Raw genomic sequence first — 15,941 nt, 5'->3', positions numbered from 1 at the left:
GCAAAAATCCTCGTGTTTTTCAAGACACAACGAGCAAAAATGACATGAGATGAATGACAAACAAATTACACATGAAAATTCATCGGTGCTTGTCTGGGTTAAGCCCGCAATCATCGTTTAAGGTCAACATGTTCTAACCACTGGGCCATCTAGTCTCGAATTAAAAAAAACTTTTCACCTTTAGAAAGGGAAATTGTACTGAAGACGTATAATCCTCTTCAGGTTTGTATTCTTTGTGATAAGTGCCTCTATCTTTGGAACTAAATAGATACTTAAACAAAACACTTATTTAAATTGTATTATTAAATAACTTACCGCAAAGTAGAACATGGTATACGCGGAGAAAGAGGAATGTCCACTCGGGAAAGACAATCTCATCTCCTTCTTCAGCTTATCATCAGTTCCGAGGCAAGTGAACTTCTCAATATACCGCCATTTATTCTCCGGCAGAGCGCAGTCAATATCCGGCTTACATACCTGTCGACGAGGAGAATAATATTACGACATTATAATACTTTCAATAAAAAATTAAATATCAAAGGTAATAACTGTTATTGAAAAAGGTAAATTTATTCTTAGCAATGTAGTTCATGCAAAATCAAGACGATTTATGATGTCGGTTAATATTGTACACAACACAATGTCAACATAATGGCATTAAAATAGTTATAGGTTATGATGGATTATCGTAATAATTCTGTTTAAAAAAGCGATATATCATTGACGGTAAGGTTCTTCTGAACGAAATTCGGTCACGGGTTCAATTTCGAGTAAACGCCGACATGTGTGCGTAAACATAATCAATATATTATTATCATCTTTTCTGCTCCTTCGCTTTCACAATCCTAAAGTATTATAAACCAGAGATCAGGCCATTGTTATTGACAATTTCTTTGTTTAAAACTCGTAACTGATGGATGAGTCGAGGATCTCAGGACCCACTTACCTTATAAGATACTAAACTAAACAATCGAGGCAAATATCTATACAACATACAATATTACTAAAGGGACTATTTTTTGTAATACCTGATTGGAAAAAACTACTAAACCGAAATACATAAAACTTATACTAGAAGATAAAGCGCATTTCAAAGAAGGTTATAATACTAGTACATAAGAAGCTAGGCTTCGCTTTCACCCGCATAAAATTTAAACAATTGACGTGACAAGCATATTTGATCTTTCACCTTCAGTAAACTTTATTAACACAAACGTTAATAATTTGATTGCTTAATACATTAATCATAAAGTTGCATATCAAATCTTACAAAATTAGCACTTGCTAGAGAAAATATATATCTGTAATCAGTTGTAAGTGGTACTTTAATGGTCATTACATTACGACACATTTGCTCATGCCGTTTCCTTTCAACCACAAACTGATTGCTAAATCGTATTGAATAAAATAGGCGATAACCTATGAATTGCTATTTAACTCCCGATATTAAAACTCCATGCGTAATTTTAAATGCAAATACTAGCTATAAAATTATAAGCCATTCTGCAAAACATTCTTGACGAGTACACGCCAATCATCTTCTGTATCATAACCGGTTGTAAATTGTCAGACAATTATTATTTTTTTTTACGGTCAAAGCGCTCCACGTTGTTTATTTGACTGATTGCCGCTACGCCTCGAGACATATTCGATACAAGTTTTCATGTAATGATACCGTCTCATTTGTTGTATCAGCTAAAATAATTTTTGAGAAAATGTATTTAAATCAATTTTAAATTTAAACTCGTTTCATCGGACTTTAACTTATTATATAACATTACAGGTGGATTGATTCAGTAGGTCTTTAAGTGTAGACTCTCAAGAATAATTGGTATACCGCTAAACAACATATCTTATATATCTCTATTTTAAGATGGTTAAACTAGTGTGATATAACAGCAAAATTTGATCCTATGACAATATTGATAAGGGCTACTAAATCAACATCTACAGTATCAATGTTTATTTAGACTGCTACCTATTTGATCGTTGGCCTTTTAATAATAAATTAAAAAAATATATGAAACCTCATTCGAATACTTCAATATTCCTTTTCTTTTTAATATTAATCATACCATTGTTTACATGCCTTACCTTGTTATTATACAATCTTTCATCATTGGCCATACGTCAATCATTGAATCAGGTCCATCATCGGAAACAAGTTTCATATAGTCGATAATCGGTTTTATACCAAAATTGGCGGTTATAACGATCTGTTGCCTTTATAAACTGGATAAATATTTATTTTTCGCGTTTTGCATACTAAGCCGGTGTAATTTAGTAATTACGCGGTCAGCGAGGCTGACTGGGGAGCCTTAGGCAAGTAATTTCACAAGGAATGAAGGACAAGTAGAGTTCCACATGATTTACAATATATTATTTATGATACTTTTGACCTTTTAAATTGATTAAGCGATCTCACATAACAAATGTTAAGAATCTTGTTATCAACGTTTGTTTAAAAATTATAGTTTATTTGAATATATAACGTTGTTTCTTTGTTTAAGGTTTTATTTTGGTATAATTTAGATAATACATCAGAAATTAAACAAATATGCAAATATTATATTGAAATGATTATGCAGAAAAAAATACGCAGGAAATATTATGTAATCTTTTACAAAGACATATATTACAAGCGACATAACAGTAAATTTTATTTATATTTCACGTAAGCAAGTGTCAAAACATTTAATCCAATTTGCACGCAATTAGTACACTTAAAATAAAAAAAAAATCTATATTGGCATCTTTTAGTATATTAGGGCCAATTTCAATTTTCATTTTCGACAACTAGGTGCTATTGTAATTCCAATACGAATATAAATAGATCAACAAACACATTCGAACGATAACTAAACATTTTTCAAAGAATTAATAGAAGCTTCACTGTAAAAATGTAAGAAATTTATTAAATATATATGCATAAACTATTACAAATAAAACTTTTTATACATTCACTGAAGGCCCTTGTATTTATTAATGATTGGTCACGATCCTCGACTACAAGTTTTGAATTTAATGAACATTAGAAAAATGACACGTAAAACAACCTTCACGTACCTCGATACACGTATAGTACGCACAGGTGCTTAGTTTATAGGAACATAGATCTTCATAAAAGCCAATAAACATTGTTGTGTATAGATTTATATTTTACAATGCATATTTTAAGCACGATCTTTTAGTTAAGCGCTAAGCGTCTCGTTTTGTTTATTGTAATATTATTTATTGTTTAAACTAACATTACCCTCTCAATATCTTGGAAGGCGATCAGAGGCGATTTCGTAAAAGCTACAAGGTAAATTACGTTGTTTTGAGTTTACAGTATTAAATCTTTTTATATATTTCCCTTGACATTTTTACTAATATGCCATTATTGTGTTGAAGAGAAATCGCCTTGAAATAAAAAGACGATTAAAATTAACCTTTTGATGTAGTAATTGTAAATCGATGTTTTCTTTTATTAATTAAATATTTACTGGAAATGATTGATTATAGAAAAAAGTATCTTCTTTTAATCAGATTTTAATGAATTCCTGTTTATTAAAAACTAAGCATCGTTGAAATATATAATAGGACTATTTCGAAACAGCTCTTTCTGATATCAGTATAAATTTCAAGCAATTATTTCCCTTCATACCTGAATAATCATTTTTTTTAGAAAAACACCACGCGTGTCTCCCTACGGGACTGCTAATACAATATAAATAAATTTCTCTTTATATTCCTACAAATCAACGATATCGTAGCTAGGTATAATCTTATGTTCGTGCCGGAGCTAAATTGATTCGCCAGGAACGTGACCGAGGCAAATCATCTCGCGATATGTGACGTACGCGTATTGTGATGTACGCGATATTAAACTTACGTTTATTGAACTAGAAACACGAGACGTCACGAATGTAGAATGATTTAAATGGTGCTAATGCTATCCAATACGATAACATTTAAATTGTTAATGTACAAAATTAAAGACAGTTGGATTCCTTTGCAAAACCGTATGAGACAGTTTGTTATTTATATATAGTAAGACTGCAGTCTTTTTGGCATAGAAGCTAGCTTATTTAACCTTTAATCTAGAGAAGTTAGAGAACAAACAGTCAGACGTGAAAAGCCAATTAGTTTTATACCACTTTAAGAAAAAGAGGTTTTATATATTTGTTTAATAAATCTGGCTTTCTGTGAAACAAAGTAAGCTACAGTGAATTTACAAATCACGACGGATAATAAAACAACAATAATGATGCGGAAATACGCTCGCGGACAGATTGTCTGTGAAAATATTGTGGCACTTACAATCAGGCGTGCAATTTCATAGTCAGACCTGATCCCCCCTAGGGCTCTGTGAATTCGTTGAAATCACGAGGCATTGTTACTATTATATTGAATATGTACTCTTACATTTAAGTTTTGTTTAATAAAATCAAATCTCCAAACGTTGCCTGTACCTTTGGTGTATATTTTCTGACCGCCTCATTAATCTAGTGGCTAGATATGAAACCTTATATCCAGAGAGATAGGGATTAATAGGGATTTTCCGTCGAAGAATTTTAATTCTGTCAAAATATTGAAATTTCTCTAATAAAAGCAGACATGTCCCAATAGAGAACTACTGGTTCTTAACCGGAGTTCGCGTGTTTAAGTTATGGTAAGTACCGTTAAGTTGTCACGTGATTTAGTATTTATTTAATAAAGTTTATCTCATTCTCGGTGGTAAAGGTAACACTCGGAAACAAAACTAGCATACATTAGATGACATTTCGTCATATATTTGCGTGGCGGTATTGGTTCGAAATCCTTAACCCACAGAAAAGTACTTCGATCAGCAGTTGATTATGTATGAGCTGCTATTAAAGTTCTCGTACAAAATACATATAAATATAAAACAATTCATATATCATATTCATGAAATATACTTAAAATCAAATCTAATATTTTCCAATTTCCTACATATAATAATCTCAAGCTGGAATATGAAAATTATCAACCGCTTCGTTCAATCATAACACGTCGTTGACAAGTAATATACCTGCATTGATACAAGAAGCCCGGAGGCTCGGAACTGGTTCGAGATATAGCCGAGATAAAACCAATCGTAAAATCGTCTCTTAGATAGCGAGCAGATGATGTCGTGTCTCGATTTAATAGACCTATAATAACATTCTATTTGAAGTTAATAATTTATGTGTTTGCGTTGCTGTTATTCAATTTTATCTATACAAATATTATAAATGCGAAAGTAACTCTATCTATTTCTTTATCTGTCTATCTGTTACGCTTTCACGGCTAAATCGCTGAACCGAATTTGATGAAGTTTGGTATGAATCAAACTTGAACCAATTTAACATTAAATAGTTTTTTCTATATTTTGTATCACTATATGGGCTTTCATCTTCAACTAAGCGGATTTATGTAGTCTTCTGTAATTATAAAAAGCGACTTTAAGTAATTATTTAACTAACTTTGGTAGACTAGAAAATAATAGGTCAAGATCAAATCTACGATCAGGACTTCGTGCAAACCCTTCTGGGTAGGAACCACTCAACAGTTACTCTTCCGCCAAATACTACTTGTATTATTGTTCTGGTTTGACGGCTGAGTGAGCCCGGGATATAACATCTTAGATGTCATGGTATTCCATGCCTATTTTTTGGCGTAGTAAATGATTTCTATTTCTTACATTGGCAACGTCTATAGGTCAGCCAGGTGGCCTACTTGTCGTTCGTCTTTCTGTTACAAATTAAAAAATAACTATAAAACACAAAAGAGACGTAGCTCGATAAACTTATATACATGTATTTAATATACTAAATTATATTGTCATCAGGACCAAAAGAATGTTCTAAATTTCAGCTCTATAGTTCGGCTAGAATTGGTTTCAAATTTACTAACAAAATTTGACCTAGAATTTGTTTAGGTGATGGACAAGTAATTAAATATATTCTCTCTAAAAAGTTCTGATAGGTTGGTACCTAGGACCAGTAAGCCAATTCCTTAAAATGGGATATTGTGTCAAAATACGTGTCAGTTGTCTTCTTTGAATAGGGGGGTTATCCTATGTTACGGTGTCTTCCTGACTAAAGTCGCTTACGGCGGGAATTCTCGAGGCATATAAACCCTACACATAAACATCTGCACGGGACATTCAAGTGTACTCGAGTATTCGAGTTGCATACATTTGTGTGTGTGCAAACACAAGTGACTTCTATTCCTTCACTCATAATCCGATGAGTTCACGAGCAGGACCGAGTTTCACGTGTTTTCCAAGGCGTTGGAGTATCAACACTGGCATTTTTCACGAACAAACCGAATAATTTTTTTATTAGTTTGAATTGGAGTTTGAAACAAAGACCTCGGGATCTGCGGCTTTATGAATTACCTACTTGGTAGTCGATCGAGGATCCATGTACACGAAGTCGAGAAGGTAATCCATAAGTTGATCATGCATTCACAGATGAAAAATAAGGCAGTAAATCCATTGACGGTAACAATGGCTACCCGGATGCTTAATGGCTCATTTAAACCGTGTCAGGTTTTATTGAACGATTATACTGGTAATATTACGAACAGATATATCTACATATATTATTATTATTAGCATATTATAGTATTGATTGGTGATAAAGAGAAACAGCGAAGAAACTGCTATGCGTTGGAAAACATTGTTTGTACATCATTTTTCAGATATGACATGAATAAGGATTGATGAATTTATATGCTATTTATACCTGAATGATGTGATAATCTACACACCTCTTTAGCAATAAAGCAGGTCTAGCTGGGTGATATTAAATAGCTGTTACACTTACTATAGTTATATTACAGTTGCGAAAAATCCACTGTAAAAGTTCGTCTTAAATATATTTATGGCAGCGGAATGCTGGTATTAGCTCAAAACTTTATCTTCAAAGGGAGGGGATGCCTTAGCCCATCAATGAGACAATTACAGTCTGTTCAATGTTTTTAAATTTATTTTCGGTTTATGAAATTCAAATTCCTAAAACAAACTCTTGGTTTATTTGACAGTCACAACAATATGCTTACTTTCGTAAATAATACGAATGTTTTGTTTCGTTGACCCAGATTGAATATTAGGGTCGGTACACACTCGTTTGGTTTTTATAATTAAACATAAATGCATCACTTTAATTAAAAATGAAACTAGCGATCGTAAGAAATATTCTTCGAGATTCTGGAAAATACCGAGAGCTGCAGAAAAGATAGTAAATTTAAATTCATACATTTGGGATTGTTTGTTTGCCGTTTGGTATATCTATATATTAAATTCATTAGCAATTAATTTCTTAAAATACATAATCAAATCATTAATTTGTTATTTCATCTGATTAACAACCTTGTTCATAAAATCGATTACAATCGCTGAATCGAGTAAGGCGATAATATCAACCTTTGCGATCGATATAATTGAGTGTGGATTAGACCTTCTTGTAATCAAAGTTGGTATTTTGAAAACGTGTAAAGAACAAAAACATTTTGCACATGGATAATAACTAAAGAACAGTTCCGGCTTTCTACGTACGTAAACACAGAACTACATATAAAAGTGCTTATTCAACGAAACAGTCAGTAACTGTATTACACAATACAAATTTGTGGCTTCAATCAACAAAAAAAAAACATTTTTTATGGTATAGGTAAGCAGAGTAAATGAGCCTCCTGATGGTAAGTGGTCGGCACCGGTCATAGACAATGGCGCCATAACAAATATTAACCATTCCTTATCACATCGCCTATTCCCCCCCAATATTAGGAACTAAGCTGTTATGTCGCTTGTACCTGTATTTATATTCGTAAATAAATATATAACCATTCGTTCAGAAATATTCAAAAAGGTCCAAACAACTTTTTGAACGTTAAATCATTAGTAGCATTATTTGACACCAGCGGTATTGAACATATACATACATATGTATGTGTAGCGTCAACTTTAGATACGTTCGGAGTGACGGCTTGTGGTATCTAGCCTACTTAAGCCTGTGGTTGTAATCAAGTAGTAATTCGTGTACCACTAATACTGGTTGTTGTAAAATTTATATTATAAACATATAAAATATTTGTATTAATGTAGTATTTAATATATACACTTAGATATACTTACTAAAAAGTCGAATGTACGTGTACAGTACAATAGTAATAAATTGTATACGTCTCGTTATGGAAGGGCGGGGTCATTTAATAGGCTATTCTTGGTCAAGGAGGCCTCAACCACAAGCATTGTTGTATCAAAGCTGTTATTTCGAATAAAGTATTTTTATTTATTTTTATTGATCCGAGGTGGTCCAGTGGTTAGAACGCATGCATCTTAACCGATGATTTTGGCTTCAAACCCAGGCAAACACCACTGAATTTTCATGTGCTTAATTTGTCCAAAACCTGCATGTGTCTAATTTCAACGAAATTTTGCCATATGTGAATTCCACCAACCTGCATTGGAGCAGCGTGGTGGAATATGCTCGAAGAACCTTCTCCTAAAAGCTCCCTCCCAGTGGTGGGAAGTTTATAGGCTGTTAATGTATGTAATGTAATGTATGTAATTTTTTATATTGTTTGTCCGATATTACACAAAAACTGTAATCTGATATTACATACATTTATATGCTATCGCTTAAATCATACTAGCGCATACTCATTAAAAAACATATCTGCATATCACGCTATTATTGATTATAATATAAATTGTAGCTTATATATGTACGAAATTCCCGTTTCACGAACAGACAGATCGGTTCCTTGTCAAATGTCAACACGTAAGGCGAGATCGCTGAATCAACATATCATTCTAAATTGCAATGTTTTGCTTTGTCAAACGCATTTATTGCAGTCAACTTTTATTACAATGTTGGCAAAAATTTATCTGATAATTATGTTTTTTACAAATCGTTTCGGTACCTAACTTACCTTAGGCTCTATTGCAATATTCGATTATTTCAACTTTCGTCAGAGCTGAGCTAGGTTAGACAATATCTGGGGTACATGTCAGTCACCTCCTCGTGGTGTACCCTGGGCAACGGGGCCGGCTTGAGCTTGCTCGTCGGCCGCGGCTAAGACTGGCGGGAGGGATGCCGCGGGGCCGCTCCTGGTACGTCCCTGATCGGCGTCAGGGCGGACCATGTGAGTGGCCTCGTTGGCTAGGAGGGAGTGGGAGGGCTCGCTACTCGAGCCTCCCAGGTGTTTTACACCGGCGGTCAGCGGCGGAGCCTACCATCTTATCCGCCGCAGGGCGTCAGCTTCGTTGACGCCCAGCCTCCAGTGGCGGACTCGGGGGAGTTCGCCACATTCCCACGTGGAGGATGAGGGGGAAGGCGCGCACTAGGCGCGCTTTCCATGAATATTCAGCCGCCTTACGGCGGCTGCCGCTGGTGGGGTCGCGGTTGCATGCCCTTGGCGATCCCGTTGCCTCACCACTCGGCGGCATGGTGGAAACCCGAGGATGGTTTTAGTGGGTAGGACAGGGCATTAGCATCAGCGTGCCCTGGCACGGGGCATTAGGCCCCGGTTGAGTCCCACATACCCGTCCCGGCCCCCGACCGGGCGGCATGCGTAAATGCATTTCCTCCTCGTTAAACAAAAAAAAAAAAAAAAGGTTAGACAATATCTGATCGATATTTCGTTTGATGACTATATTATACAGAGACCTTTATTCTATACATCCTAGATCAATCATGTAACTGTTCCTAAACATGTATTTGTGGAATAGTAATTGTTATTATATTAAACATGTAACTTCGGTGACACTGGAATAATATGGTACCTTGAAAGTGCTCTTAAGATAGACAAATTTGCCATAGGGACTTCTTATCTATTTACGATATGTGCGTCGCGTCTGAGCTTGTTGGATTTGCCTTGACGAGTACCTACTATAGACCTGGATGGTATCCAGGGTCTCATCATAAAGCCGAAAGATAGCCAGAGGACCTCGACATCGATTTGGCATAGATAACATATACCTACTCTTTTGATCATTTTCACGCATGTCTTAAAAACATGTCTGTCTAAGTGATGCAGTAAAGTTTAAGATACTGAACACGCGAAATACACAAAATATTTCTTACGTAAAAACATAAATGTAATAAAAAAGAAAAATGCACTTAAATCAAAGCAATAAATATTTTTTAAATGAATAGCCACCGAGCCACATGATAGTATGTTGTGAGTTTTTGTCTTACAATAAAATTGATGGCTGTATTACGATACGTATAAACCTCTTCGTTTGAATGAATGAAAACACACACATGTATAAACATTCACACGCACACGCACACAATATGTATTATCGAAAGAATTCAAATGCACTTCAATAAACGTGTGCTTATAGTCCGGTAAGTCTATAGAATTGAGACCATTAAACTCTTTCTTCCATCACAAAACAATTAAATAGTCTCTCGCCCTTTAAAATAAACGTTTTTTCCCATTCGGTTCAGTAATAACGACCAATTGTCATCAATAAAAATCGTTACGACAACAAATACTCAATCAAATGTTCAGTTGTTTTGAACATTTTGATTTCAACAGTATTAAGTTTCAATTATTTCCTTAGAAAACATATAGAGATGAAATTAAATACGTTGGAAAGGAAATGTTAAGTCACAAATATAAATTTTATTGCTAACTTTATTTATAAAACAACTTTTAATACATTTCTTTGTGGACAGTACCGAACAGGTTATTACTAGTTATATACATTTTATTATATTCATGCCTTCCTTTTCGAGTTCCAAATTTAAAATAAATACATATTGCCAATTTTTTACATTAATTTCAAAAAGGTCGTTACAGATATCGATAAGACGTATAAAATTACGTTTACGAATTAAAATAGTTTACCCGATAAACACAGCTCTCGATCAGTGTTTAATGTTGTAATTTAAAAGTTATTCGAGTTAGTTCGTGACAAACTTCGCGGTCGTACAGCGAGATTAACCGACTATTTACTAAGAATACGTTACATATGAGGAGATCTTTCTAATATACAGGTTATGTTTGTGTGCGACTATACGAGTGTTTTGAACTGGGGGCAATATTAGCGGGTCTTTTTTTAATGCAAACTATTTAAGCATGCTAAATTTTTTGTCTTAAATTTAAACTTAGCAATGTATGTTATCCATTTCATACTTTGCCCTAATACAATTAAGACAAAAACATTGTTTTGGAGTTAAACTGCATGTTCCCAGGCAGCTGCATCTGCAGACAGGTGCGATTTTGACGGAACGTCGGCCAAAGTATTAAATTTTTATATTATTTTAGATATTATTTTTGTGAGGTTGTTGTAGACTTTTGAACATTGTTGTTTGTGAAATAAAGGATTATGACCGCGTTAGCAAAAAGAAGGATAATCAAAAATGATTAACCATAATGAACTCGAAAAAAAATTAGGCCGAATTTGTACACATAGTTAAGAAAAACTTTACATATAAAACCTTTTCATAATTTAAAAACCATTAGATACAGTACTTAATTTAAACATTCAACGAGTGGAACGCTATAACATAGCGTTTAACTCAAAGATAAATACAAAAATCACTACGGTACCAAAAAACAACGTCGCTAATTTGACCTTCAATTTCGTACCTACTAAAACCATGATACCATCGAAAAGATGACATATACGTAGCTTCCATGACCTTCATTCATGCGGTGATGAACAAAATTGTTATTATTACAAAAGTCCAATATTAGGAGAACCATCGAAATATAATAGTTCTTTTCAAAATTTTAATATAGGACAGATCACGATAAACTGGAAACCAGACAAGGTTAAAATAGGGGCGCGCGTATTATAGAACGCTATAGAATTGTACGGTAAGCGTAGGGGTTCTGAGATATGTCATAATTTTTAATTAAATCGGTACATTAAGCTCAATGTTAGAGATGAAAGAGGGTGCGATGGAGGCGATTCAATAAATATCTAGCGTGTAATTGATAGTGTTAACGCTATGGGAGTTATTAAATATAACAATTGTAGTTTGGGGGTGATAAACGCTTTCATGGACGACTATTACATTGGTAATAATCAAATATACGCATGAACGAATACCCCACGCTGTGACGTAACAGATTAGTAGTTCGAGTTGATAAAATTGTTATCACACACGTTAAGTTATCATTAAGATTCATAAATTTTTCATTCACAAGAACGAGCGGTTGCTTCAATTAAACCTCAATTGTTTTTTTGTGCCAATTCTTTCACCTTAACTGTATATAATTTCCATTTAACCCATTGAACTGAAATTTTGCAAAACATTTTGGTCGTGGTACGATATACAACATACATTATTTTTTTATGAGATAAGAGGACGGGGAAATTGACCAACTGATGGTAAGAGGTGACCTCTGCCCAGACTTTGGCGCCGATTTTTTTTAACCCTTCCTTACATAGGCTTTACGCCCTAACCTTTAGGAACTGAGATGTTATGACCCTTGTGATTGTAGTTACATTGGGTCACTCACCCTTCCAACCGGAACACTAAAATACTAAGTATTTATGCTTAGCGGTGATATGATAAAGAAACCTACCCAGACGGCCTTATGGATGTGCCGTTCCATGCCATCACTGTCAAATGGAAACATTGTTTTAGATTGTTATTGATGTTACGATGTGAACTTCGTATGTCTTGATCATGTGAAATCAATACATACATATTATAGAAATCAATATTAAAACAAAAAAAAAATGAAACGGCGTTAAAATCAATTCTTTTTATTAATTTATCACTAAACTCAAAACAAGTAATGTAATATTAGAAAATCTAATCAAATAAGCGTGAAAATTTACTATCGAGATAAAACTCAAAGAAATTCTTTATTAATCACAATTAAAATTCATTTGTCCAGTTATAAAATAATGTATTAACTTATGATGCGCGGAAGATTCTATACACAAAATGAAATATCTAACATTATAATATACATAAATAAAAAAATTATCCATATTTTTTTTAGTTTTAAATATACATGAATTCAATTGAACTAACGGAAAAATGGCGTGCGAGAAGAAAATAAGGCTGTACTCAATAATTATCCACACAAGTACACATGACTAGTCAAGAGTCGCAACGCATGGAGCAGACCTCTCGAATAAATTGCGTGTAATGGAAAGTGAAGTCTTCAATTTAGTCGAGGACGACTGTTATTTAGAATGCATTTATTCTACTTGAAGTAATGTAGGTGATTTAAGCACGCTTAACGTTCGCTTCATTTAAAACTTTTTAACGATACTATCTCAAGGAACTTACACTATATACAGGTTGACACTATCAAATATATATTATATTGGTGGGATTTTTTATAACCACCAAACAACAAGACTTAGAAAGAATGTATCTTGAGTTGAAGGGTCCAATAAAATGGTTACAATTATGTGAATGGATTTAAAATGTTTTCAACAATCTTTTCTGACTGTTACGCTCTTCTTCGATAGTCACACTTTTTGAGGAACAAGAATGTTGAGGTCTTTTCCGACGAAACAAACTATAAAACCCAGGATGTGGCTTTGAAAACGTCAATAAAAGGGTACGGTCCCAACTTTAATGACAATAAACCTTTACGACATTGTTCTGAATGAGGTTAAAGATACCGGTTAATTAATTGACTTACTGGGGCTGTTAACAACGTCTCTTTTTACACCAAGAAAAATATAACATATATATTTTATGATAACGGTAGGTGGACGAGCAAATGAGTCACCTGATGGTAAGTGGTCACCACCGCCCATAGACAATGGCACTGTAAGAAATATTAACCATTCCTTACATCACCAATGCGCCACCAACCTTGGGAATTAAAATGGTATGTCCCTAGTGCCTGTAGTTACACTGGCTCACTCACCCTTCAAACCGGAACACAACAATACTGAGTATTGCTGTTTGGCGGTAGAATATCTGATGTGTGGGTAGATTTACCCAGACGCCGGACCCAGACGGATTTTCAGACTTAGCAAGCAATAATAACTATCAATTAATTGAGTAATAAGTATCAAGTTTCCATTCTATTAATATGGTACTAAATATAGGTGGTGACGGGATAGAGATTAAAGAGAAAAAAAAATGATAGGGTATGTACGCGCGAGAGAAAAGTGGACTGTATTTAAGGAATAAAGGGAAGTTGTTACCTCAAAACTGGGCTCTGACTTATGAAGACACGTTCTTCGTGGGAGCGCTCCCTTGGTCTTCATACACTCGAAGAACACAGCCAAAGGGATGTGTGATATTACAGGAGAAGGATAAGTCCGTTACACAAGCTAATTTCAAAGGCGCGGCGCACTCACATAACACACGTTACCGCGGCTCACACGAGAAGGGAAGAGAGAAAGGAAGTACGTCATACGTCAAATCATTCCATAGACAAATATTGACGTTTCCATGTACGCATAAACCTAAAATACGCTACAGGGTATCTTTAATTTCCGTAAATATCATTTTTGTCACCCGTTGACAAAGTTAAAATGATCATTGTTCAATTGTATCTATCTATATATCTGCTCCAAGAGTATCGATCACGTTACAACTGCTGTTACAAATAAAAAACTTACAGTTACAAAGAAAACACGTAGATCTAAAAATAAATTAAAATTTTTAATCAACGCTGTATAATTTCTGCGTAATGTATTAATCAATTTTAATGTCATTTCAAAAACATTGATAAATAAGGTATACTTCAATAGAGATCATGTTAACGATAAAAATACGTGGACGTAGTATTTGTTGATTTCCAGACAAAATATATATAAGTTTATTTGTGAAAAATAAACCGGAAACAAGTTACTACTGAGCTTCATTCCGGTTCTTCTCGGTACTTTGGAACCGGTGGAAGCTTTACTTTTAATTCAATCCTATAAAATGATTCAAAAGTGCTATTTTTACGAGCCTACTCGAATAAAGTTGATTTGATTTGATTTTAATATGCATATTACACACATATTATCCAAATGTAATTTTAGTGTATCCATAAAAAGTAAATAAAAATAACATATGTCAAATTTTAAGTGGCAAAAAGATATTAATAAAACACACGTCGCGCGTCGGTGTGAAAAGATTCACTTCCCGACGAACGATCACACGACAAAACCACTTACTGAGCTGACAGATTGACACAGATATATGAAACAAATAATCTGCATTGTTGAGATAAAAGTGCAAATTTCTTGAAAAGGAAAAAAGTTCCGCTAAAAATAATCATATTCTATCGTGAATTGCGCACGTCGTTTAAACACAAAGGATCCAATCTTGTCACAACGCAAGCTGATTGAAAATAGAAAGTTTTATTGGGCTCTATAATGTTACACGTTCGTGTAATCGTAAATTATATTTTTTATTAAAAGAACGAAATGGTCCATAATATTTTAATTCGATTTTAGAACACACAGAACGAACACTTTTCATGGACTTTTAATAATATAATTATCTCTAAGAAATAAAAACGAACTTTACGATTTGAATGCGACTTCTCCAAATTATTTGATCATTAAAATCGAAGGAATGTGTGATCCATTATTTCTTTAGAACCGTAAATAGAAATTAGTAAGCCACCGAAGGGTCCAGTGAAGAGATGAGTTCACTAAGCTAAGCGAGAGCGAAGCTTTTTAACACCGCTTTTTGTCCAGTTCCAGGAGAATCTAAAATAATTCCTAAGACAAAAACTGTAATGCTAGTGAGCTACACTGCATTCGTTGCCACAGATAATTTAGACTATTGTTATTCAACCTAAGGTGTTTCTCACGCTGTCAGTGTCAGGGTCAAAATCGGAGACTTATCATTGAATTCAATTTAGTAGTTAAATAAAATAAAATTATGTAGTACTTTAGTTCAAATAATTTGTTAGTATTAATCCTCATCAAATAATATAAGTCGTAGTTTTTAATACAAATTGCAATGTAGATAATCTTTAATTTGTAGTACTTTTTTTTTTGCCGGTTTAAT

General features: G+C 34.0%; 2 protein-coding genes across 2 annotated transcripts in view; both read right to left on the bottom strand.

The window, feature by feature from the left end:
* The window catches only part of LOC113400186 (putative leucine-rich repeat-containing protein DDB_G0290503), a 364,402-nt gene that overhangs the window by 179,669 nt on the left and 168,792 nt on the right, over positions 1-15,941 (bottom strand). The gene's annotated exons all lie outside the window — the stretch shown is intronic.
* Positions 1-15,941, bottom strand: part of LOC113400192 (putative phosphatidate phosphatase) — an 89,013-nt gene that overhangs the window by 2,417 nt on the left and 70,655 nt on the right. Inside the window, exon 4 of the mRNA XM_026639672.2 lies at positions 316-477. Within this exon, the coding sequence (XP_026495457.2) occupies positions 316-477 (162 nt within the window). The remainder of the gene's footprint in view (positions 1-315; positions 478-15,941) is intronic.

Source organism: Vanessa tameamea, chromosome 18 (genome assembly GCF_037043105.1).
Source record: "Vanessa tameamea isolate UH-Manoa-2023 chromosome 18, ilVanTame1 primary haplotype, whole genome shotgun sequence".
Lineage (NCBI taxonomy): Eukaryota > Metazoa > Arthropoda > Insecta > Lepidoptera > Nymphalidae > Vanessa > Vanessa tameamea.
Note: the sequence above shows the minus strand (reverse complement) of the source record. Positions and strands in the feature narration are given on the sequence as shown.